The 22786-nt window shown below is 41.3% G+C and overlaps 1 protein-coding gene and 1 long non-coding RNA gene across 2 annotated transcripts in view; one reads left to right on the plus strand and one right to left on the minus strand.

Annotated features, from left to right (window-relative positions):
* The first annotated feature begins 963 nt into the window (after positions 1–963).
* On the plus strand, positions 964–2927 carry lratd2a (LRAT domain containing 2a). The gene has a single exon (XM_005917416.3). It carries the CDS (start codon positions 1451–1453, stop codon positions 2273–2275), a length of 825 nt encoding a protein of 274 aa, XP_005917478.1. The 5' UTR covers positions 964–1450; the 3' UTR covers positions 2276–2927.
* Positions 2928–19951: 17024 nt separating this feature from the next.
* Positions 19952–22786, minus strand: part of LOC121814191 — a 14424-nt gene continuing 11589 nt past the window's right edge. Inside the window, exons 3-4 of the long non-coding RNA XR_006054180.1 lie at positions 22159–22343; positions 19952–21833 (exon numbers count right to left, since the gene is read on the minus strand). This is a non-coding gene — a long non-coding RNA (uncharacterized LOC121814191). The remainder of the gene's footprint in view (positions 21834–22158; positions 22344–22786) is intronic.

Below are 22786 nucleotides of genomic sequence, written 5' to 3' on the forward strand. Positions count from 1 at the left end.
CCTTTCTACCTGCTTAAACTGCAGAAATCTGTAATAGGTGATTCTGCATTTCACCAAGGACAGAATGACACTGAAACTATACTGAGGTCACACTCAGGGTCATTCACCCTGCAAAGTTTGTCTCTCTCTCTCTCGTCTTCATAATGTAACATTTGTTTCCTTTAAACTGCAAGTTTGCTCGGAGCCCTCAGCACCTGTCCTGTTCCTCAAGCCGTTTCACATACAGGTGTTGTCACACAGAGGTTGCTGCAGCAGCAGTAGCAGTGTGTGCCATTTCGGGGAGCATATTCCCTTTGACGGAGGGATACAGTGGTGAGAAAATAGTCCATAACCGAGCACCTCCAGGCATTCTACGAGCCAGTACAAACATAATGGAAATATTATGGTCCCTCCAGGAGATAGCAGGCAAAGTACTTGGCAGCTTCAGCTCATTCAAGGACAGAGAGGTGGTCAAAACTGTAAAAATATCTCCAGATGTTAGAACCCCGCCCCCACACCCCACTCCACTGTCCCCTTATAGGACAGTGGTAATTTGTACCAAGGCATCAGTCACTTATCTATAGATTCATCATTCCAGGATCTAGTTTGATTGACTAACTGATTTTCTTTCCAATACACACCACAAATCAAAGAACACTACAAACACTTACGTACATGTTAAGACCATGACAGTGTGCCTGCAGTAATTACCAGAGCACTAAAAAGTAATCATAAAATTAGTCTGTTTGTTCTCACAAATATACATATATCCTCAGTTCCAAAACTATATTTACAATTAAAATAACCAACAGACTCAAAGTAGATCCATCTGACTGCAAACAACTAACACAATAAAATGTTTGTGTATATTGTTTTACAGTTTAATGAGTCAGTCTGAGCATGAACTGAGAATCCGAGTGAACGAAACGGCTCATTAGAGAGCAGGAGCGGATATTAAAGATGCGGTGGAGAAAATTACGCGCACTTCCGCTTTAAAAGCGGCGCTGCGTGTAGCTGGAGAGAGTCCCTGCTGATGCCGAGTCACCCGGTGTGGCACGCTGCTCAGTTCCTGAGCTGCTTATATCTGCGTATGTAGGCAAACACGTCGCTCTGTCGTTGTGTCTGTGGAGGATTTTGCTTTCATCGTTTCTTTTCCGACAGAGGGCGGACGTAACTTTACGCAGGGAAACAGGAGGTGAGGCTACACCTGAGGGATATTTGTCCTCGCCGAATCTGTAAGCAGTTTTTCTTTTCCTCCCAACTCCACTTGTTGATGGGGCACCGAGTGGTTATCGGCGCATTCGGTAAACGGAGTTACTCTTATGCGTAATTTGGACAAAACCCTGTCTGAGGGCAGGGCGAAGGAAGTTTTTTTAGCCTTTTTGTGGCAGATGGTTGGGATGTTTGGCGATCGGTAACAGCTTTCGGCATCAGATCACATTACACAAGCTGCTACCAGGTGAGCAGCGGCATGGGGAACCAGATGGACAGGCTGTCGCATTTAAGTTACGCAGAAGTTCCCACAGTGGACCCCAACGGCGTGGACGCCGAGGACGGTCCGCGGATCGGCGTCTCTTACATATTTTCCAACGACGACGACGAGCTGGAGGACGGCTGCGCGGTAGACGGCTCCGATAAAGACCCGAATCAGGAAGAGAAACAGTACGACCAGCGCGACGAGGTGGAATGCGCCGTCTACAACAGAGACGAATGCATTTACGAGAAGAGCGCAAAGTCGGTGAACCTGGAAGTTTACTCCCCAGAGAATCTGCTAAACAAATGCAAACCAGGTGATCTGGTGGAGTTTGTGGCTACGGGTCAGTACCCGCACTGGGCGGTGTATGTGGGCGACTTCCAGGTGGTGCACCTGCACAGAGCCGAGGTAAAGAACCGCTTTCTGACCGATGCGAGTCAAGGGAGGAGGTGTCGGATTGTTAACGAGCTGTACAAATTCAAAGCTCTGGGTCAGGACATGGTGGTGCAGAACGCGATGGAGCAGGTGGGACTAAAGGACCGGGAGCTGAGCTGGAGAAACTCTGAGTGTTTTGCAGCCTGGTGCAGGTTCGGCAAGAGGGAGTTCAAAATGGGTGGGGAGATACGCATAGGCAAGCAGCCCTACAGGTTGAAAATATTCATGACGGGCAAACAGCCGCACGTGCTGGAGTTTCAGAGTTTGGAGGACATGATCATGGAGAAGAGGAGGAACGATCACCTGGGCAGGACAGCCGTGCTTCGGGAGCTGGCCGCTCATTACAGCAGGATGGAGGAGATCAAAAGCGAGCCGGGAGCTGAATGATGTCCGCTTTTTCGTGCTCTTCAAAATAGGCTAATTGCGTTGCAACTTAAGTGTAGAGTAGCTTTTACCGAACACAATCTGTTACACTGTCCTCCTCCAGCCTGTAGCAAACATCCATATCTTTGTTTTCTGTTAAGCACAGATGTCATAATTCCTACCTGAATATTGTCAGTCCAGCTGTGGGTTTTTGGTCCATCATGTTTTTATTAGTTACATCGACGCTACTGCCTTAACGCCACAATCTTCAACATCCTCTGTTGCCATATGGCCTTAGCAAATATGAATTCAGCTATCTAAGATAAATTGAATAGCCTGATTTTCATCCCCTCCCAAAAGCCTCTCCAATCACAGAATGTATAGTTTTATAAAAAGCTTTACACATCTGACTTAAACTGTCATGACTCTGTAAGTAGAGCAGATTTTTTTTTCTCTATTTATAGCGTGTCTTGTTACTCGATCCTTGTGTGGTTCAACTTCATCTCATTTCACCCAGACAGCAGTGTCAGAGCTGCTCGCTGAATACAAGCAGTGTTCGTTTTGCCCTTAAGGGTAATCCTCACTCCAGCACATCTGAAGAAAATGTTGTGGAGCTTGTCTTTGTTATCTGTACCCGAAGTTTAAGTAAACCATGAATCTTTGTCTCTTTTTGAAATGAGTCTTGTTGTCTGTGCTCTTATGTTTGATTATTAGAGTAAGAGAAACACAATATGGATTCAGTGCATCATTGCATATGATACATTTTTGTTGGTTGACTGTCCATAAAAGATGGATGTAGATGCTGGGTCTCAAAAGTAAAGTCCACGTAGAAGTGCCTGAAACTTGTGTTTTTTTTTTTTGTTTTTTTTTTTTTTTTGTTTTAAAAATGGCCAGCAGGGGGTGATTACTCTGGCTCATAGACAGTATTAAAAAACAAACATGGATGCACATACCCCAGCAGGACTTCACTGGTTAATGAGGCCCTGCTGTGAAGCATTGGAGAAGAGTTTTGTCATCAACACCTTTTGTGTTCTGAAGGTTGATGTTAAGAGCGAGGGATAGGTCTGAGTATGAAACTGCACACTTACTGGCTAATCACTTGTCAATTACAAGTCATTAACCAATGAGCATATTCTGGCTAATCCTCTCTTCTTGTTCTCAGAATCACCAGAGGTATAAGATAAAGGAAGTTGTACACAGCCAGGCTTTCTTTACCTTAGCTGGTTTGACAAAATCTGTGGTTCTTAACTTTCTCTCTTAAGTTAGGCTTTCGGTTTCAGGCTGTGACGCTGTGATCACATAAAAAGGGGAATGCAACACTGCTGCAAAAAATACAGGAAACTAAAGCCACATCAATCTAGCGATCTAGCACACAGAGTGGAAATATATGTTTAAAATGAAGTTGATTATTTTTATTAGTGCTGCATGACAAAAATATAACAGGATACCACCTGTGCAACAAGTGCAGTTTTAACTACACACTTGCTACTACAGTAAGTGGTATTACAACAAAGGCGAAGCAATTGGAAACGACAGCAACTCAGCCACAAGTGGTAGTTAATGTAAAATTACAGACTGGGGTCAGTGGATGCTGAGGTGCATAGCGGGCAGAGGTCACCAACCTTCTGCAGAATCATTTACTACAGGCCTCCAAAATCCATGTGGTTTTCAGATTAGCTCAACAACAGTGTGTAGAGAGCTTCATGGAATGTGTTTCCATGACCGAGCCGCTGCATCCAAGCCTTACGTGACCAAGCGTGACGCAAAGCCAGTGCAGTGGTATAAAGCACATTGCTACTGGACTCTAGAGCGGTGGAGACGTGTTCTCTGGAGTGATGAATCATGCTTCTCCTCCTGGCAATCTGATGGACGAGTCTGAGTTTGACAGTTGCCATGAGAACGATATTTGTCTGATGGCATTCTGCCAAGTGTAAAGTTTGGTGGAGGGGGCATCCTGTTGGTGTGGGGTTCCTGTTCCAGCATAACTGTACCCCAGTGCACAAAGCAATGTCCATAAAGACATGGATGAGTGAATTTGATATGGAAGAACCTGTCTGGCCTGCACAGAGTCCTGACCTCAACCCCACAGAACACCTTTGGGATGAATTAGACCAGAGACTGTAAATCAGGCCTTTTTGTCCAATATCGCTGTCACACCACCAGTGACCAGGTTGTGTTTTGGCCAGTAAAAAACATATCTTGCAACCCATTAATGGACTCAAAGTTCTATTTTGTATGTCTCAAAATGAGTGACTCAATTGCAGGAGGGCTCAGCCGGACAACGTTTTCCTACAGGAACAGAAGTTTTTTTTTAAAAAAACAAACAAAAAAACAGATGAAACATCCCTGTTGACTAAAATTGATGAAGGTTTTTGGCACTTTTGGCTTCATTTTTCAGACCTGGATGCTATGTTCATCTTTTACACTGATGGTCTATGGTCTGACTGTAAAAATAAACCCAGCTATATAGAAGTCTAAGGGGAAAACAAATGTACTGCCTACTTGATTTGTGATTTTGGGAAACAGTTCCCTGATGGGTTTGTAGGTCAAATTGCTGGTTTAAAGTGGCATTCAGTACAACATGAAGTTCCAACTTTGATTTGACCACACGGTTTTAAAGGCACAAGCTGAAATCTGTGCTCTTTAGTGAAAATGTGCATGATTTACCGATTATTATGAGGTAGCATTTCATCTGGGCTCACCTTTATTAGAGCTGTCACCATAGTAACCTAAGCTGCTTGGATAATCTGCTCTCTCCTGGTTTAGACTATCAGAAAGTAAAATGCCTGCATTAATGAACTCTGAAAAAACACAGAGCCACAATCTGAGATGATTCCAGGAGCCAGAGAAAGGGAGCCGGAAGTAGATCAGAATTAATAATTAACAAAAAGCGCCTTAAGCAATATTTGTTCTGGGGACCCTAACGTCATGCCTGTGTTCCTGCTTGCAGAAGTGAGATATGCACTGTATTCAACAAGTCATAAGGTGAAGATTTGGCCCAGTGAACAAACTGGAGGAAAGTTTGGATGAAAAACTTCTCACAGAATGAAGAATCCCTCCTCCTCAAACTACAACGAGTGTTTACAGTGTTTTTTAGACCATCTGTCCACTTTGCTATTTAACTAGCACTCCAAACAAATAGCAGGTGGCAAAAGGACCATCATACAAAAAGCTGCATTGGTTTTTGCATATAAACCCACTTTTCAGTTTTGCAGTGTTCCAGACAGTAAACCGTTTCCACTGAAGCTCTTAAGAACACGATGGAACATGGTTATTGAGTTTTTAAAAGCCCCAGTGGGATGATACAGCTTTACATCGGCAGAAAGACTGCACATTGTTCCTCACTGATGGCAGTGATAAGCGTAAGTAGTTAGAATTTTAGTAGTCTGCATTGTGCAGTTTTCTCTTGAAGCCCGTGCATAACAAACAATTACTCCAAACTATTTTGAACATATTAATTTATTTGTGCAGTTTATTATTCGTGAAAGAACTCAGTTGTTGCTGCAAGGCAAATATTCATCAGAGTGTCTTATATATAGGTTGCAATCTGAGCACTAAAAAGAAAGGCGTCGCATAAATAGATTTTTACTTCACCCACAAAAATTAAGAATACTGGGGGACTTCTAACAAACCTCATGTCCTTCACATTTCATTTATTTCAACTGAAATGCAAAATGACTGCAGGTTGCATTGACATGTCAAGTATACAGTAAAACTGAACCCACGGCTTTCTGATGTTTTTAACTTGTACTTAAATGTGACATCCTGTCAAACCTATCAGAGGAACTAACATGCTAAAATAGCTTGGTTCACGTGGTTCACCACTGTGAGAGATATCTGGGCTCTTAAAGCTACTTCGTGTTTCCTTTTCCCAGAGGTTGCTTTCACATTCTTTGCAGCACTCTAATCAAATTATGACACGGTAAACCATCCTTGGAGTCTTGTTGAGCTCAGTCTTTCCAGAGTATATTAGACACTTTTGTAGTGAGCCAGGAGTCGTTTAAAAAGACAGGAGTGCACCTGCGCAGATGTTACTGCCGTGGCTGCAAAGAGCTAATATCCTCTCATGTGAAAATGATGGAACAGCCTCCATGTGAGTGGCACTGCAGACAGATTAGGTCAATATTACAGGGCATGAACTCAAAAATGACTGAGAGACAGTTGAGACCCTGTTTTTATCTATCTGTCCTTTTAGCTTGTTTCCTCACTGAGGTTTGAAGATGGTTCGTTTAGAGTCGGCTGAGGTTTTTAGCTCGTGACCCCTGAAAAGGAGAAAATTCCTAGATTGTGGCCTCACTGTGGACACGAAAAATCCTGAAAAACCTAAATAAATAGCAGAACACAAACTCAGATATGCAAATGAATATTTAATTAATAAAAAAATTGTCAAAAAGTTATATAAAGATTCCATTTTCAAAAAATTCTGTTCTTAAGCAACATGTGAGCCAGTATATTGTAAACTAGTTCCTGTGATGTTCCTGGTAGCCAATGTGGAACCTTTACTTTATCACCAAGTGTGTGTTATTTTCATCTGGCTTCTTCTTCTTATGGTAGATGAAAGGACAGTCTGACTGCTCTTACTGGGAGGCAGAAGTCATCCAGAGTTAACGGTCTCCTCCGTCCTTTCACCTGATGGGATGTGAAAGTTCGGATATTGCCAAGGCAACCCAATTAGAACTGTCAGCGCTAGCAGCTCTGCCTGCTTCCACTGCTGTGTAGGTTTTGTTTCCACAGGATGCTGATGAGTTGTCGCGATTAGTTGAACTCACATAAACACGTTAACAGCCCAAAAGACAAATCTTATACTTATTCCCAGCTCCATATTTTATTCTTGAACTCTTTTAGAGTTGCTTTGCATGAGTCACAGGGGATGGTTAACTTTCATTTAAAGACACTTAAAGAGTTACTAACAAGATTATTTTCCTCATAAATAGACCAAGAAAGCTTTGAACTCAAGGATCACCACTGTGCAACAACATATATGCTTTGGAAAGCATGAATTACCACCTGGATACTGAAAAAGCATCTATCAGTAAAATGCTCAGCGTAAAATATTTCACATTTCCCACAAAAAATATCTCATTTTGCAATGCAACTGCTGCTCGTTACTTTTATGGCGATGTTAGACACTCGCAGCACTTGTTTAATGTTATGGCTGGTAAGATCATTGTCCTTGGTTTTGGATTATGAGGCACTGCAATGTACTCCTTTAAAGTCTATAACCAAAGGCCCGAGGGCAAATATTCATTACGCTCACTGTTTTCAGGCAAAACATCTCATTTAAAGGAGTAGACTGACATCTGGGGTCTGGGAAGAACCAATCTAACCCCCCATCCACACCCCCGTGTCTTTTTTTAATGTAGCTTAATGTAGCATAAGTAAGAATCTTTTCATCCAAGTCTTTATAAGAAAGTGACGCTCAACTACTTCTATGATGATAACACTAGAGTACAATAACAAAATTATCATCTACAGCACATAATAGCTTTTTGAATTCCTGTGTTTTTTTGTTCTTATCAAGCAACAAAAAAGTAACAAGTCCACTTGATTCCATTAAAATGTATCTTTTTACAGCAGTGAAAATATCTGCAGATCAGTGCCCTCAAATAAACAACCTTGTTTAATCCACTTCAGGACAGCAACATACAGATTTACAAGGGCGCACGAACACACAGCTTTTACTAGAAATGAGAAAATAAACTAAAAAGATCAACAAACTGCCCCCACACTGAGGGCCGCCACGGTTTCATTTCCCCCCCAAAAAGTTGATTAAAAAGTTTGTGAGCACTAAAGGAATGTGAACGTTTTAATATTCGAGCCCTGTTGTTTTTGTGGCGTGACCTGTCTAGACAAACGGGAGGGGATGCTGGGAAAGGCTTTTGTTGATTGCGCCTGCCTTTTTTTGATAGTGAATAACACAGCCACGGGTGCAACGCAGCCACCACTCTCTGTGTCTTTTGAGTCATTCCAGGAAAATTTCCCAGTGCCTCCAGGACAAGGATTACACCGTGATGTCATAGTTGAAAGACGGCCGAAATGAGAAATGACTAATCAGGGTAAAATCAACTAGAACGCAAAGCAGCAAATCACAATGACTGATTACTGGTGTGTTGAATAATGAGGATTTTATGAGGCGGTCATTCTGAGATGGATCCAACGTTCATTTGAAAGCAAGACTGTGTGACCTTTGCTGAAGAGCAGCCAATATGGAGCAGCAATTAGTGGATAATAGCAAACACTAACATAGAGAGTGACAGTAGCATAAATGTAGAAGAAAGCAGGGTGAGCATCAGTGGTTTGACTTGTTGTGTTGTCTAGCCTGATGCGTTCCTATTTATCAGCGATATTTGATGTATTTTATTTTGAAAGGGTTTTAGGATACTTTTTGCTTACTTTCCTGTTTTAATTTGTTCCTTATTCCTGTCCACCTGTCTGCTTTTAAACGTCTGCCCTGCACTTATTAGTATCACCTGTGTTTAAAGTGTTATACCTGTTCCCGTTAGCCAATCAGATTTGAAGTCTCCTGTTTTGTGCCTGCCCATTGCTAGGCTGTCTTTGAACCACTATCATGTGGTTTTTCTTGTTTTCCCAAAAGATCCGTTGGACTGTTTGGCGAGAGGCAGAGTAGACTCAGTCTGCCATGGGACGGGGCTCCTTCCAGTTGTTAAAATACCAATTTTCACAGCAAAGAAGAAAGAAATATGCTTATAGAATGGTATAAAAAAACATTTGGGTCCATTTCTCCAGAACTTAATTGCAAATTATGCATTATTTAGGGCATGGCCAGACTAATTAGCAGACAGCTGCCTGCCTGCAATGACTGACAGGGGGCATAAAACAGAGGCTGGCTCTCACATCACCTTAAAGTGGAATTTATGGGAAATTTTCACAACAGCAAGTGTAACTGCTAAAGTCAGCTAACTTTTCTAGCCTTAACCACCCAGCCACAATCATTTCCTACTGGCCTTTCAAGATTACTGCTGAGTCGTGAGACTTCTAGAGGGCTAAGCAAACTAATCAGCACATGACATAACGATGACAGCGTCTGTTATCTAGACAGTTTATGGTCGGATGAGACCAAGAAAGTCACGTAGAAGCAGCAAAACTACACAGAGTTCTGTATTTTTCATGGATCATGATTTCATTCCAAGAATTGTTCTTTTAAAATTTAAAGTCTTGCAATCATGACATGACAGAATACGTTTTGTTGGACTCACTTTGTGCTTATCTCACTAAGTTTGCACGCATCCCTTTACCGGGAAGGCTGCCAGAGCATTTCTCCCAAAGCGTTGCCTGAAGCGGAAGTCTTTTGCTTGAGATCCACACATGAGAGGCTCAGCCGAGCGGGCTAAGATGCAGAAGAGACAGGTGGCTTCATTGTCTGTGTGTGCTTTGTTTATAGCCGCCGTTATACTGGTCTTTCCCATGGCAACGCTTGCTGGCAGTGGCTCTTTGAACTGGTCATTTTGGGAGGAGAGGGCCTTGTGTTTACTGGGGGTACTGAAGTCAAATTAATTGTGTTGTTTTTAATGTCCCCCAACTGGAGCCAGGACAATTTGCATCAGCTAAGTAAACACAATTATTAAACTCTTGTTCACAGAAAGCTTTCGGCGAACAGGTTCGTTAAAGCTTGACTCCTTCAAGTAAAACGATCCGTGGTGTTTAACAGCCTGACGTGTCGCATGTCGTGTCTCACTACAGTTTACTGTACACCAGAAGACTAGCTCACCTTGCTGAACAATACTTTGTTCTCAAAGTCACTTCACTGTGAGATGTGAGGTTTGGAAATCCAAACGCAAATTTGCACACTGTAACCAAACAGTCCTTTCTCTGTGGTGTTAACGCACCATTAAGCCGCTAAATTGGAGGACACAAGGGCGGGCTCTGTGAGTCAAAGGACGTGGTAGCCTAACATTTCTTCTTTATTGCTCCTTTATCTGTTTAAACAGCTGCATATACAGGCAGCTTTCAAAGGGAGGAACAAACATACCTCAACAAATTACACAAATGAATACTTTATGCTTTTATTTCATCTACGAATGATGACAAAGTTTAATTAGAAGGCATATCTAAACATCTGGATGCTAACTTTATTTAATCTGGCACTAGTTCCATATTTAAGGTTTAACTGCTTTGCAGTTGCTGTTGTCACCATTCAGTATCCATTAACTAGAAAAATCAAGTCATTAAAAATAATTCTGCCATTAGCTAGCAGTTTTTTTTTTCATAGTTAAACATGTATTCATTTTCCGTCTTGCTTTTTCCAACTATCCAAATGGGGCTGTGGGAGTAGTGGATACTGGAGCCTATCCCAGTGGACACGGGGCAGATCATTGATCCATCACAGGGCTAACAAGGCAGATAACCAAACAGCTAACATGCATGCATGTGGAAAGAAACTGGAGGAAGCATGAAGAGAAGATTCAAACTCCACTTTGCTTTAAACAGCCCAGAGAGTGGACTATATTTATCAAAGATCTAATACGAACATGGAATGTGTGCTGATCAGGCGCGAGGAAGACAGGCACTGTACAAAAACGGCAGATTATAAGACGTGAAATAAACAGAAGCTGCATCACGCTGGATGATAAAGTAATGCACAAACGCAACACAGCAAATCTTTAAACAAGACCAAATTAAAGTGCCAGAAAATGGAATAAACAAACAGAGCACAAAGAGGAACTGGAACACGGGACCAGCAAACAGACAAAATAACTAACTATGCAGAAACAAAGCATTTTATTTAACACTTGCTTGAACTTAACATCATCCAACCACCCAGCTCAGGGTTGTTGGAGGGATGGAGCCTGTCTGAGCTGTCACACCATCCAAAATAACTCAAATCAAATGAATCAAACTGAAATAACAACTCAAATTCAGAGTAAATATTTCCTGTCATCACACCATGAAATGATGAAACTTCAGCAGTTGACAGACGCTCCGCCAGCACCAGCAAAACAAGAGAAACACAACATTAGATAAACTAATGTAAGGGTCTAATGCATTTTCAACAAATGCTAAACAAAGATGAGCACGTTACATAGAATCAAAGATTAGGTGTTATCATGAAATGCTCTGCAAACACTGAAAAGATTGTGTTGCCATCGGTGTGCATGTGTCTAACAGGTCTGCTCCCCTGCCTGCATCCCGACATTTGCGCCCTCATTATGTGACAGTCTCCATGCAGACCGCATCGGGCTGGATCCCTCCAGGCCACAGGAGTGCCACTGTCTAAAATAATTAGTCTGTTTTAAAGTCTTGAGAGGCTGTTTAAAGCACAAGAAGGCAGTAAAGCGGTACTCCAAAACTGGTTTGAATTCTGTCTCTCCTCCTCGTGTGTCTGCAGCTTTCGCTCAACAAACAAATTAACAGCAACTTTCACGAAGCTGCCTGAGTAATTACTTGTTCAAAGTGCGATGCTCTTGAAAGCACAGAAAATTGCACTGCACCAAAATGCCAATTTTCACATTAATTATGAATGTATGGGCGTCTTGACTGTCATCTGCTTGCACTTATTTTCAAGCAAAAAGAAAAAAAAAAAAGTAATTTTCCGACTTTGCTCAATCTTTTCGGTTCCATCAGCTGATTTTCGGCCCTTCTCAGAGATGCAAGTTTGCATGAAAGGATTAAATTATGAATATGAAGGAAAATACACGCTCTTAATGAGTCTGTTCCACTTCGATCTGGTGTTTTTTTTAAGGTTTATGGCCTAAATAAACTCAAAACATTCACACTTTCTGTTATATTGGATGGAGCACATCATGTAAACGGGCCATAATGGCATGTTCTCCTGAGCCTCCGCTGAAAGGGAGCATATTGGTCATATAATTTTGATGGCCGACGGAGTGTAGGGGACGAGTAGATGGTTGAGCGACAGCCTCTCTCTGCTGGGCAGCTGCACGCAGCTGAGGACATGCTCTAACTGCCGCATGCCATCTGTCTGGAGATCTGGGGACCAAGGTGTTGCTCCAAGTGCGTGTCATTATCATTTTCATTGTGAAATGGGAGCGGAATAGCAATCGATCACTCTCAGAATCTGATCTTAGGTTGTTGTTCATTTTTCACTTCAGCAGCTGAGGTCAGGGGTTCAGGGAAACCGAGGAGAAAACTGAAGAAAGTAGGGACATTTTAATTTTATCGTTGATATTCAGCTGGGACTTGGATGCCCTCCCCTGTGACTTAATCAGTATTCAGGAGGTAGCCACTCACATTTCTCTCCACAGGGTCTGAGGCTTTGGCTTACCTGTCTCTTCTGAGAGGCTATTTGTTCAGATAGTGTCAGTATGGTGAGCTTCCTCTGCTAATGATTCCACACGCGGTTGAGGTGCTGTCACTAACAGCTTTGCCAAAAGAGAAAATTGACTCCTCTGGTATGGTACATAATTCTGCAGAATTCTGACTGCAGGGAGGTCAGCCAGGATGTTACACGACATATCAGTATTCATGAAATTTTAGCCTATCCTGGAAACCCCTCGGCTATCTCGTCTTTGATCTCTAGTCGTGTCTGGGGAGTACGTTAGGCCAAATGAGCATCCACAAACTAATTGCTGCTCATTTGCATAAATTTGTGGTTTCCAGATGCCAAGAGTGTCAAATGCAAGGATAACAGCTGGCTGAGTCACCTCCCCAACATGTGAGGGTGAACTCTGACCTTTATCATGGCTCTAATTCTGCGTCACTCTTTTCAGAAATGTCACTTTGGAAAGTAATTTTACTTCAGGTGGATATATTTATTACTTTATTGATATACTTCAAATTACAATCTTGTGACAGCATGTAAAGTGGAAATAAATACAGGATACAGTGATATGAAAAAAAAGGAAAGAAAAATGAATTATTAAAGGACAACAACTGAAATATGTTTATATGGATTTTAACTCCAACTAAAGATTTCAGAAAAGCACAACAAGGGCAAATAAATGAATAAAAATAAATAATAAACACCTGTTGGAACAGCTCACAACTAATTAGTTTCATCTGCAAACAGGTGAATAACACGACTGGAGTAAGGCTGTGTTAGTGTCGTCAGATTTGTTTAGAAAGCTTCCTAACTGAGTGAAGCGACCGTAGTAAGAGCTGGTCAGATTCTCTAAATACTAAAGAAGGGTGCTTCAGTGTTTCCTTTTTTTTTTTTTATCTCCATCAGCAAAAACAATCTGGATAACTGGCAGGTGGCAAATCATGTAAGTCTAAATAATTGTACGTATTCCATTTCCAGGCCATAACCTACTAATATGTTTTGAATGTTGAATTTTTTTTTAAACAACAGGCTGTCAAACCCACAGCTGACCTCTGCTGTTATAAAAGTTGCTTCAAAATTAGTTGTTGTTCTTGTTTGAAAACCACAGAGCTACATCAGCTCTCTGAATCAAGATTATTGTTGATAATAACTTTATCAAAGGGCTTTAAGAATCACCACAGTTCAGTTTGTGTTATTGTCCGTTGTTACATTCTGGGTCTCTAGAACCATTTTTTTTACTTTGGATCAGGTGTGATCGTCGAGGCCTGGAGTTGGAGACCCCTGATGTAAATATAAATGGAAATGTACATATTATTACATCATAAACACATCTCTATTTATCAAATGACATATGAATTCACTTCTACACCTTACAGTATTACAAAGGTGGTTGGATTCTAACTGAGATACATCATCACTGTAACTTATCGTTAGCTTCATAGCATAAGTGCCTAAGTCATTTTTTTGTGTTTTCGTAGGCAGACGGACAGGATGATGCAGCAGTGGTAGGGGAGTAAAGTTAGGCAAAAATCTCAATTTGACCAAAAAATGACTTAGGCACTTATGCTATGAAGCTAACGTTATGTTAAACATTTAACAATTCAGTTCAGTTCAATTTATTTATATTGTGCCACAACAACAATCACTTGAAGGCACTTTATATTATAAGGTAAAATCCTTTCATTAGAACAGACTATATTCAAGTTTAGAGCTCAACATGTATGAAACCAATCACCAACTAATCAATACTCTTGAGCAGAGTGTCAGCTCTCCTGGAAGATCTCTAGACCTCAATACATGGAAATAGGATGAGCTAAAGTTTTAGAGGGTCTAAAGTTTATGTCTTCCACTAAACAGCATAATTTGGTGCCAAATATAAATTATTATAAGCAACTTTGTTCCTGCTTTTTCCAGGCTGCAAGCAATTTTTAAATAATTCAGTGTTTTTTTTATAGGGTGATCATATTTATACTGATGTGTCTGCAGCAGCTGTGTTGCATTCAGTCTGGGTTTTCTGTTTAACCCTCTTCATGTTTTCCTAGTAAAACAGTTTTATTATTACAAAATCAGCTTTTCTGTTGCCAGTGGGTCTGTACAACTTTGTGATTAGCCATATGGACCAATGTGACCCCTTTCATGTGAACACACTTAGTGTTATGTTGGAAAACCTTTGTATCACTTATTGAGATAATAACTGCCTTTGTGTAACAGCTCAGCTGGATTGCAGGCAAAGCAAAAATATCCTGGTATGTTGAATTTGCTTGAATGAGCTTGAATGAGCTCAAGTGAAAACTGTTTATTGCTGCATACAGAAATGCAAGTAAAAACTACTGACGTTTTGCGGACACATGACCACAAACCATATGTCATTAACATGACTGCCATTTTTTTTTTGACAATGGAGTGTTTGTTGAACCTTTAGACAAAATATATAAAAAATATATCAAATTTTAATCTGCATATATGAGTTTTAATTTGTATCACATTTTCTACATTTGCCATATTTTTGCAATTTAGTCATTAAAAATGCAATTTATATCATTTTTTTGAGGGTAAAAAAGTCACGCTGATGATGTAGACGTCTCAAAAACTCACAAAAACATGTATCATGTACGATACGCCTGGCTCTGAAGGGTTAAAGTGGGATTTGCTTTCAAAACAAAAGCTTCACTTTTCGAAACACGTTGGCTGCAGTTCTGAGACACAACTTTAACTTTGAAAGTGAACTCTCTTCATTTCCTGTTTGCGTCGCAAGTTGTGCCACCGCTTGGCCAGTATTTAGCAAGTATTTGTAGACAAACATGAAAAACTATAGGCAAAGCAGAAGGAGGCTTTTGCTTTTGGTGCAATGCTTTCTTTTAATCCAGTTTCAGAGGAGGTTGTATCACGTTAAATATGGCGGCTAGCTCTGTGAGAGCAATGTGCACACAAAAGCTAAAAACATGAGGTTTACGATAACCTACGGCAGGGAAAACACCAAAATATAATATGTATATACTTTCCCTAACCTAATCTAAACTGAGTCAAGAGATGGTAAATGAAAATTTACAGCATGCTTTTGTATGTCTTTGACCACTTTAATCCCTTTTCGGACTCCAGTATTTTGCCCCAAAACACGTTGAGATGCTGACTGGAGGAGGCAGAATTGAACCGCTGACCTTCCAATTTATGGCTGACCTGCTCTGCCTCCTGAAGCATATTAGTGAAAAGGTGTGTGTCAGGTACTCACCATGTGGTCCACCTCCTGTGCTGCAGGTGTTGCCAGGCAAATGCAAGAGCCACTTTCAAATTCTAACCTTGAAACACAATACTAACCCAAGGCCGGCATGATGGAGAACACTAGTGAGCATCAGGCTTTAATTGATATCCACAGGTCCCTGCTGATATAACATATTTTATGAAAATATTTTATGAGCTACAACTTCAAGTGAGAAGTATTTAAAGACAATCATTGTAAAATGTTAGTGAGCGATGATTGCATTGTTTGCTTTATTCATCTGTGCAGCTCAAGAAAAAAGAAAATTAGAGCCAAATATTTGACACACAGCAATCCTGCTAATTGCTGAAGGAAAATATTTAGCTAATTTTAGATGTTTAAGCATCCAGTCTGATGCAGATTTTAAGAAGTGTGGCAGTGAACACATAGTCATTAACTGGAAAGAGCTAGAACAAAACCAAACCACCCCTCCTCTTCATAAATAATTCTCTTTTGTTTTTTATTGAGCATGATGTTTCCTACCCAGGTAAGTTCACTCTGTTTTTGTATTCACAATGTGGTTAAAGCTCAGAATAATGAGCTCACCCTCATGAGGTGCATTTTCATCACTCTGCCCGGTGGTGGGTCAGCCAAAGGAGAGGAAATTCCACTGCTGCAAGAGGGTTGATTATGATAATAACATCAGCAACAAAAAACAAAGGATAAAGTCTTTGCATGGGGAGCGTAACACTGGAGAGCCTTATTCTGATTAACACGAGGGTGTTTTAACAGCATGTGCCATCGGAGGAAGTGTTAATAACAATGTTTGGAGTCAGGATTTGGGTCCGTCAGAAGGAAACGTCCTGCTATTGTTTTCTTTGTTGGTGTTGAGCATTTTATTGATGCAATTTGGTTTTTATTTCAGCTTTATGTGAGGTGGTTTGCAGTGTGTTTTTGCTAAGGGTAGCTCTATGAATGAACTTTGTTAATATTGCCCTCACATTGACATTTCTACCTCGAGGCAGTCGTCACATTCAACACTTGTTCCCACAGGAGACTTCATGGCTCACGGCTCTGTAACAGTATGGCTGAGCTCTCAAGCCTCAGCAGGAAGAAGGTTATGAACCCTATCATTAGAGGGAATATGTCACTGTGTGTGTATTTGTGTGTGTTTGTGAAAAGACTACATAGGGGGTGCATTTGTTCTAGGGGGTCAAACGGAACCGGCATCAAGGTAAGTCACCTGTCCTTGCCTGCCTGCCTGGAGGCTTGTACTGTACTGGATTCGGTGTGAGAATAAGTTTCACGTCCTCCATAACCGCGCTGCAACCCATCAACCTCTGCATGTGTCAACCACAAGAAGCCTTCTGTGTTTGCTGAGGTCAAAGTCATCTGTCAGACTGTCGAGATGGCTGGCTGGCTGGCTGGACGAAGGTAATTGGTAGCATTGCCGCCTTATAAGAGAAGCTTGACAAAAATCTTGCCATGTGTCAGGGAGGTTTGATCGGGGAGCGCAGCCTCCTCTGATGGTTGCCTTTGCTGAGACGCAAGCACACAAGCTGAATGCAACAAAGAGGCACGTGGCCACTATCACGCATGAGAGCAACCAAAGGTTGCTGAAACACTTCGCTCTTGATGGAAAAAGAAAAAACAAACCAGAAAACAGTTCATACGAGGAGTCTTTAGTATATCTGCCACCCAGAGAAGATATTACTATCTATGTAAATTGTGGGTGTAATGAAGCGTATTTAAAGGAACTCCAGGCCTGGAGTTTTACTGCTCTTAACAATGGACGTGTTTGACCGAAGAGGTGGTTTGAAATGTGACATATTTGTGCCTTAGAAATCACCCCCGGAGATGTTTTAGCTTCAGGCCAGAGATAAGTCCCAATCACATCTCCTGGCCATTTCTATGGTTGCCAGGATACAGAGCTTCACATAAGCAGTAGTTCCAGTCAGGCTTTACGAACAGACAGCTGAGCCAAGTAGTGGAAATCAGGGAGCTAGTTAACCGTCTTCCTTCTAAATCTCCTGTGTTAACTGTGCCAAGGAAGCTATGTTCCTGCCCCCTTTGTCTGTTTCCTTCACGATTAGCAGGATATTTTAGAAGACAGTGACACTCAGCTGAAAGTTGGACTACTGGCCAAAGGAGATTTGATAAGTGGTGAGCTGAAACTTGGCGAGGACACTGGCATTAACGAAGACAGTTACTTTATCTCTTGGTTCAAAATGAGAGAAAATTGTAACCCCTACTACCTTTTTATTTAATTTTTACTAAGCATTTTAGGAACTTTTAGATTATGGTCTTGGTCTAATATGACAGTGATGGTGAAACACTAGGTAACAAGAGAAGTTTTTCGTCATTTCCTTATTTGTATTATTTTGTATGCTCGTTTTGAACAAAACAGTGAGTCAGCAAAGCAGACTAAGCTTTGTCGGGGAGGCACCGCACATGTTACTGGGTTAAAAACTGTTAAGTGGAGATAATACAGCTCACCAACCATAAGGCAAGAAGCAAATGTGAGAAGTTTAATGTCAGTGTGCTGTGCGGGAGCATAGATCCATGTCTAATGTCTGAGTAAGGGTCTGTCAGTATCCAACGTGTTATCAATTCTAAGGTGTCAGGACCTAATAAAAATCATCAAGCCCTTAGGAGGTATTAAAATTAGGTAGACATAATCTCAGATGAATATCATCATGTAATGTGTTACAGACTGGTCTGTTTTAGTGAATCGCTGTTCAAATATGCAATTGCGGAAACAAAGCACCTCTTCCTGCTATTGACACAGAGCCTTAAGATACTTATTTCCTCTCTGTACCTGCTGCAGAAATTCTTTAATTTCTTTTTCCACATGTAATCCATAAAAAATGTGCAGCTTAACAATGTGAACCCACCCTGTGCTGTAATCCCCATCGCAGGATGCCGTAACCACAACTGTGACATTTCTAACGCGTCAAATAAATATTTTATTTAAAATAATTCTCTAGGGTCATAATGTGTTTTGCAGTTTTGTGACGTGGGCTGTTTTACTGCATTGTTTTGTTTCGTCTTGAACACTGACACAGTTTTTGTCTGGGTTGCCAGGTTTTGTTCTCCGCATACAGCCTAGCTTGTATGGCTCTCAGACCTGCACCTTTTAATCCTCACAGCAGTGTGTGCTCAGTGGTAAAATTACCTCAAGGTCCGCTGTGAGACTTAAGTTCATTTCTCCACTTTAAATCTCCTGTAAAGAGACTGGCATTTGGGATTTACAATGTGCCAGTGACTGACCTTAAAAGACACGCTGTCCTAAACCATGCCAGTGTCATAACTTGTTTAATTAAAGGTATGTCACAACTTTGTCACATAGGAAGGGCTTTCGGCCTTTAGAATTAAATGTAGATGTTGTCATCATTTGTCTATCAGTTTCTGAACTGGTTTAATCTGACCTCAAGTGAATACAACTGTCATAAAATTATTAAAAGTGAACTGTGGCATTGTGCTTTCCTTTCACAGTAAGTTCAGTGAGTCACGTGATGTAACTTTACTTTAAATAATGTATATCTGTCTAATCTTGAGAAGAGCAACAAGCTTAAACGTTTTGACTCTGGTGGGATGGAGCGCAGTGTCCGGCACTTTTAATTTTCCTCTGCATGCAGACCCTGGACTGTAAGGTAAGGACGGGGCTCAGAGACCCTGTGCAGATTTATGACATGGCTGAGAGGTGTGCCCTTCAGACAAGTGCAGGTAACAGCACACTTGTGAGGTGTCGAGCAAGGTTTATCTCTTTGTCGGAAATTAGAAGAAGGCCCATGGGTTACAGTCAAGTATCAACCTCTTAGGTTGAAAAATGAAACCTCCTGCAGTTCCTCCAGTCACTACTTAAGTGAGTCAGACTCAGTAGACTTGCATGTGAATTCGCCCAACTTCATAGCATTTCAAGGCACGTGTACAGCTTGGTACAAAATAAGTTAGGACCTCTAACTTATATTGGAGTATATTATGTCTACTGTAGAGTGGTGACCTGTCCAGGGTCTACCACAGCACTAGCCCAGTGACCACTGGAGCAGCTCCAGTGCCACCCCCATGACTCTGCATTGGATAATCAGTCAAGAAAATGGATGTGTGTGGGTGGATTTCGTTTTTTATATTCATACATCTGGATGGTGTTTATTTATATGACAGGGATACACAGTGAATTTAAACTGACCTTTTTCCCAGATGATTCTCTAAGATCACTGTGGATGACTTTTCTCATTGGCTTTGTGTTAACACGCCTGAATGCTCCGGGCCAACAAATGATCAAAACTTCTGTTTTTATAGAAGTGCTCACACTTGGTGATGATGTATTAACCAAGTGGGTTTGAGTTTCAGCGCCTGGCTGTTACTTCCCCTGCGTTTTACCTTAATTGCTGTTTAAAAAATGATTTCATGGTATAATATGTCATGCTGCTGTTTATCTGAGGTTGCATTTACCCAATTTTCAGGCCTGCTATGCATTGTTTTATTATGTCCTGATATATAAAAACCTTAGACCTGAAGAGGCGTGTGCTTTGTTTTTCACCGTACCTCAACGTAACACTTTCACATTCAAATATGGCAAAATTTGGCTACAAAAAGTCAACATCTAGGTGGCCTTAACGCTACCATTGAGACTTCAGTTTGAGGAGTCCACAAAGCAAGAGGTGATGCGGCCCGAAGCCCATCCATCTTTTATATACAGTCTGTGGTTACACCCCAATTTGAGTAATGAGGTCACGAAAGAGAAGAAAAGAGAGGTTTATGTGCTGCCCCAGTTTAAGGAGAAACATAGTTGTGCGTTTTCAGTGTAGATTACAGATGCATGTTCTAAAATATATCACAGTGCATTAGATGCCTTTTCACAGCAAATTAAATAGGACCTGCTGCTGATACTTGGGGTATGCCACATAACAAAACAATGCCATTAACTCACTGATTGAAACATAAAACGCTTCCTGAATTCTCACTTTATGTTTCAGATGATCTTGGAGTAGAGGAAGGCTGACTTTTTTTAATGCATTGCAGAGGTGCAACAAAATGAAAACAGCTTTTTTCAAACTCTATAGACAGTACTAAGTGCAGTAGGTGTTACACTTCATTGAGTATAGCTGGAGGATGAAAAACAGCATGCTTGAATGAGGACAGAAACGAGAAAAGTCTAAGAGCGCAAATAAAAATAAAGTTAAAAAATGTGTAAATGGTGATAAGAGAGGAAAGTTGGTGAATCACAGTGTAGTGTGTTGGACCGATCAAGGCCTTCTGCAAATGTATCCACACATCGTGACCACGGGGACAGGTGTGTTTGAAATGACTTTATGCTTATATTTAAGACATTTTTTAAACTACACAGTGAAGAAAGGTGGTTGCGTGAGGCAGCAATTCCCTTTTTTAGAAGAGTGACTGAGCATAGTTAAGAGTTTCACAACGATGCAGTCTCATTATGAATCATCTCACTTATTCTCGCAATCAGTTCCCATTTTTACTCTACTCTTTCAAAGTTAGCCTTGAAAACGTACTTTCTTTAACCTCAACACTGTGCTAACAAATGGAAACTGAAGTAATTCCCCTTAAAAAAAAAGAAAAATCTGCAAATAACATTTAACACACTCGATGTATGTAAAGGCCTTCACCTTTGAGTTCCTCGGCACAGAGGAGTTCACGCCTGCAGAAAAAGAGAGCACTTGGATAATGGCTTTGTAAGCTTTCTGACATGCTGAGACGCTCTCCAGCGCAAACGTAATTACAGCCTGACAGCGGGTGGAGGCCCTCACAAAGGCTTGATAATCAGAGGCTGGTGATCGGAGCATGTAGCTCATGACCAGGAGAAGCAGTGACGCTGAAAAGTAATTAAAGTCCCCCATAGAGTGGAGCCATGCAAACTGCGCTCCCAGCTTGCTGCAACACCCCTTCTTGACTTCTTGCTGTTCTATTATTCTCCCTCTCCTTTTCCATCTTCAGTCTTGCTTTATTTTCTCTCACATCCCGCCGCTCCATTCCTTCCCTTTGTCTCCCTCCTAACGCTCTGCCGTCTTCCTCTCGACTCCTGTCTCGCTTTTCTCTTCATGTGTCCATCATTCCTCCAGCCTTTGAGTGCTTTAAAGTGCCTCTCCATCCATCACCTGCTGATTCATGAATGTAGCAGCTACCTGTTATGTGCAAAAAGAAGTGAGTAAATGAACCACAGGATCCCATCAACCATGTACCACCCACATGTTCCAATGCTGAATTTACCCGAAGCTTTTATTTTACAGCCTAAGTCGTAGTGCTGCTACATTTAAAAGTAATGTATGCATACATATTTTCTCTTTCTGTTCGATCCTGCATACCTGAATGTGTATAAGCTCTTCTACATCTTCTAAAATCTCTCAAACTTTTTTGTCAAGCACGCAGTGTTTCATATTATTTTCATGCTGTGGCGTGCAGCTTATCTCCAGCTAAGTCTTTGTGCTATGCAAAGGAGTGAAAGATTACCTCGCGTACTGCTCCCCCGTTCATAGCCCCCTGGCTCACCGATGAGGAGCTCAGAATAAATGGAGAAACGGAGATGTAGGCCATCGAGCAAGTATGTGGATTGGTTAATCCCTTCTCCTTCTCCCCCCCTTTTTTGGCACAGTTCAGGCACCGTATGTGGCCTGCAGTCTCCCCCGGCAATGGAACTAATCACAGAATGTGAATAATATTATTACTCAATTAAATGTTTTCACTTTCTCCAAGCTATCCACCCACTGGTTATGGAACAACTACTGGATTAAAGGACAATCCTGAATAAAGGTCAAGAAATGTGTGTATTTTAACTTTCCAATAAATTCCCATCAGGCAAATTATATGAGAGAGCCGTGGCACTCAAAGAATGCCAAGCAGAAAAATAAAGGAGAATTCCTAAATGCTTTTGATAGCACCTGCCCCGCTCTACCCATCAACACTGAAACCTGGAAACATGAAGCGCATTGAACCTTTGAGGCTGATAACACTTTCAGCTGTGTGCTGGCAGGCATACCAAATCATTACTGCAGTGCATGCCCATGCTACAGTATTGTTGGGCCTGTTTGTGCTGTTGGCAAACCAATATACTTAATGATGCTGAGAAAAGTCAACAAAA

Source organism: Haplochromis burtoni, unplaced genomic scaffold (assembly GCF_018398535.1).
Source record: "Haplochromis burtoni strain Fernald_Lab_line unplaced genomic scaffold, NCSU_Asbu1 Contig_25, whole genome shotgun sequence".
NCBI lineage: Eukaryota > Metazoa > Chordata > Actinopteri > Cichliformes > Cichlidae > Haplochromis > Haplochromis burtoni.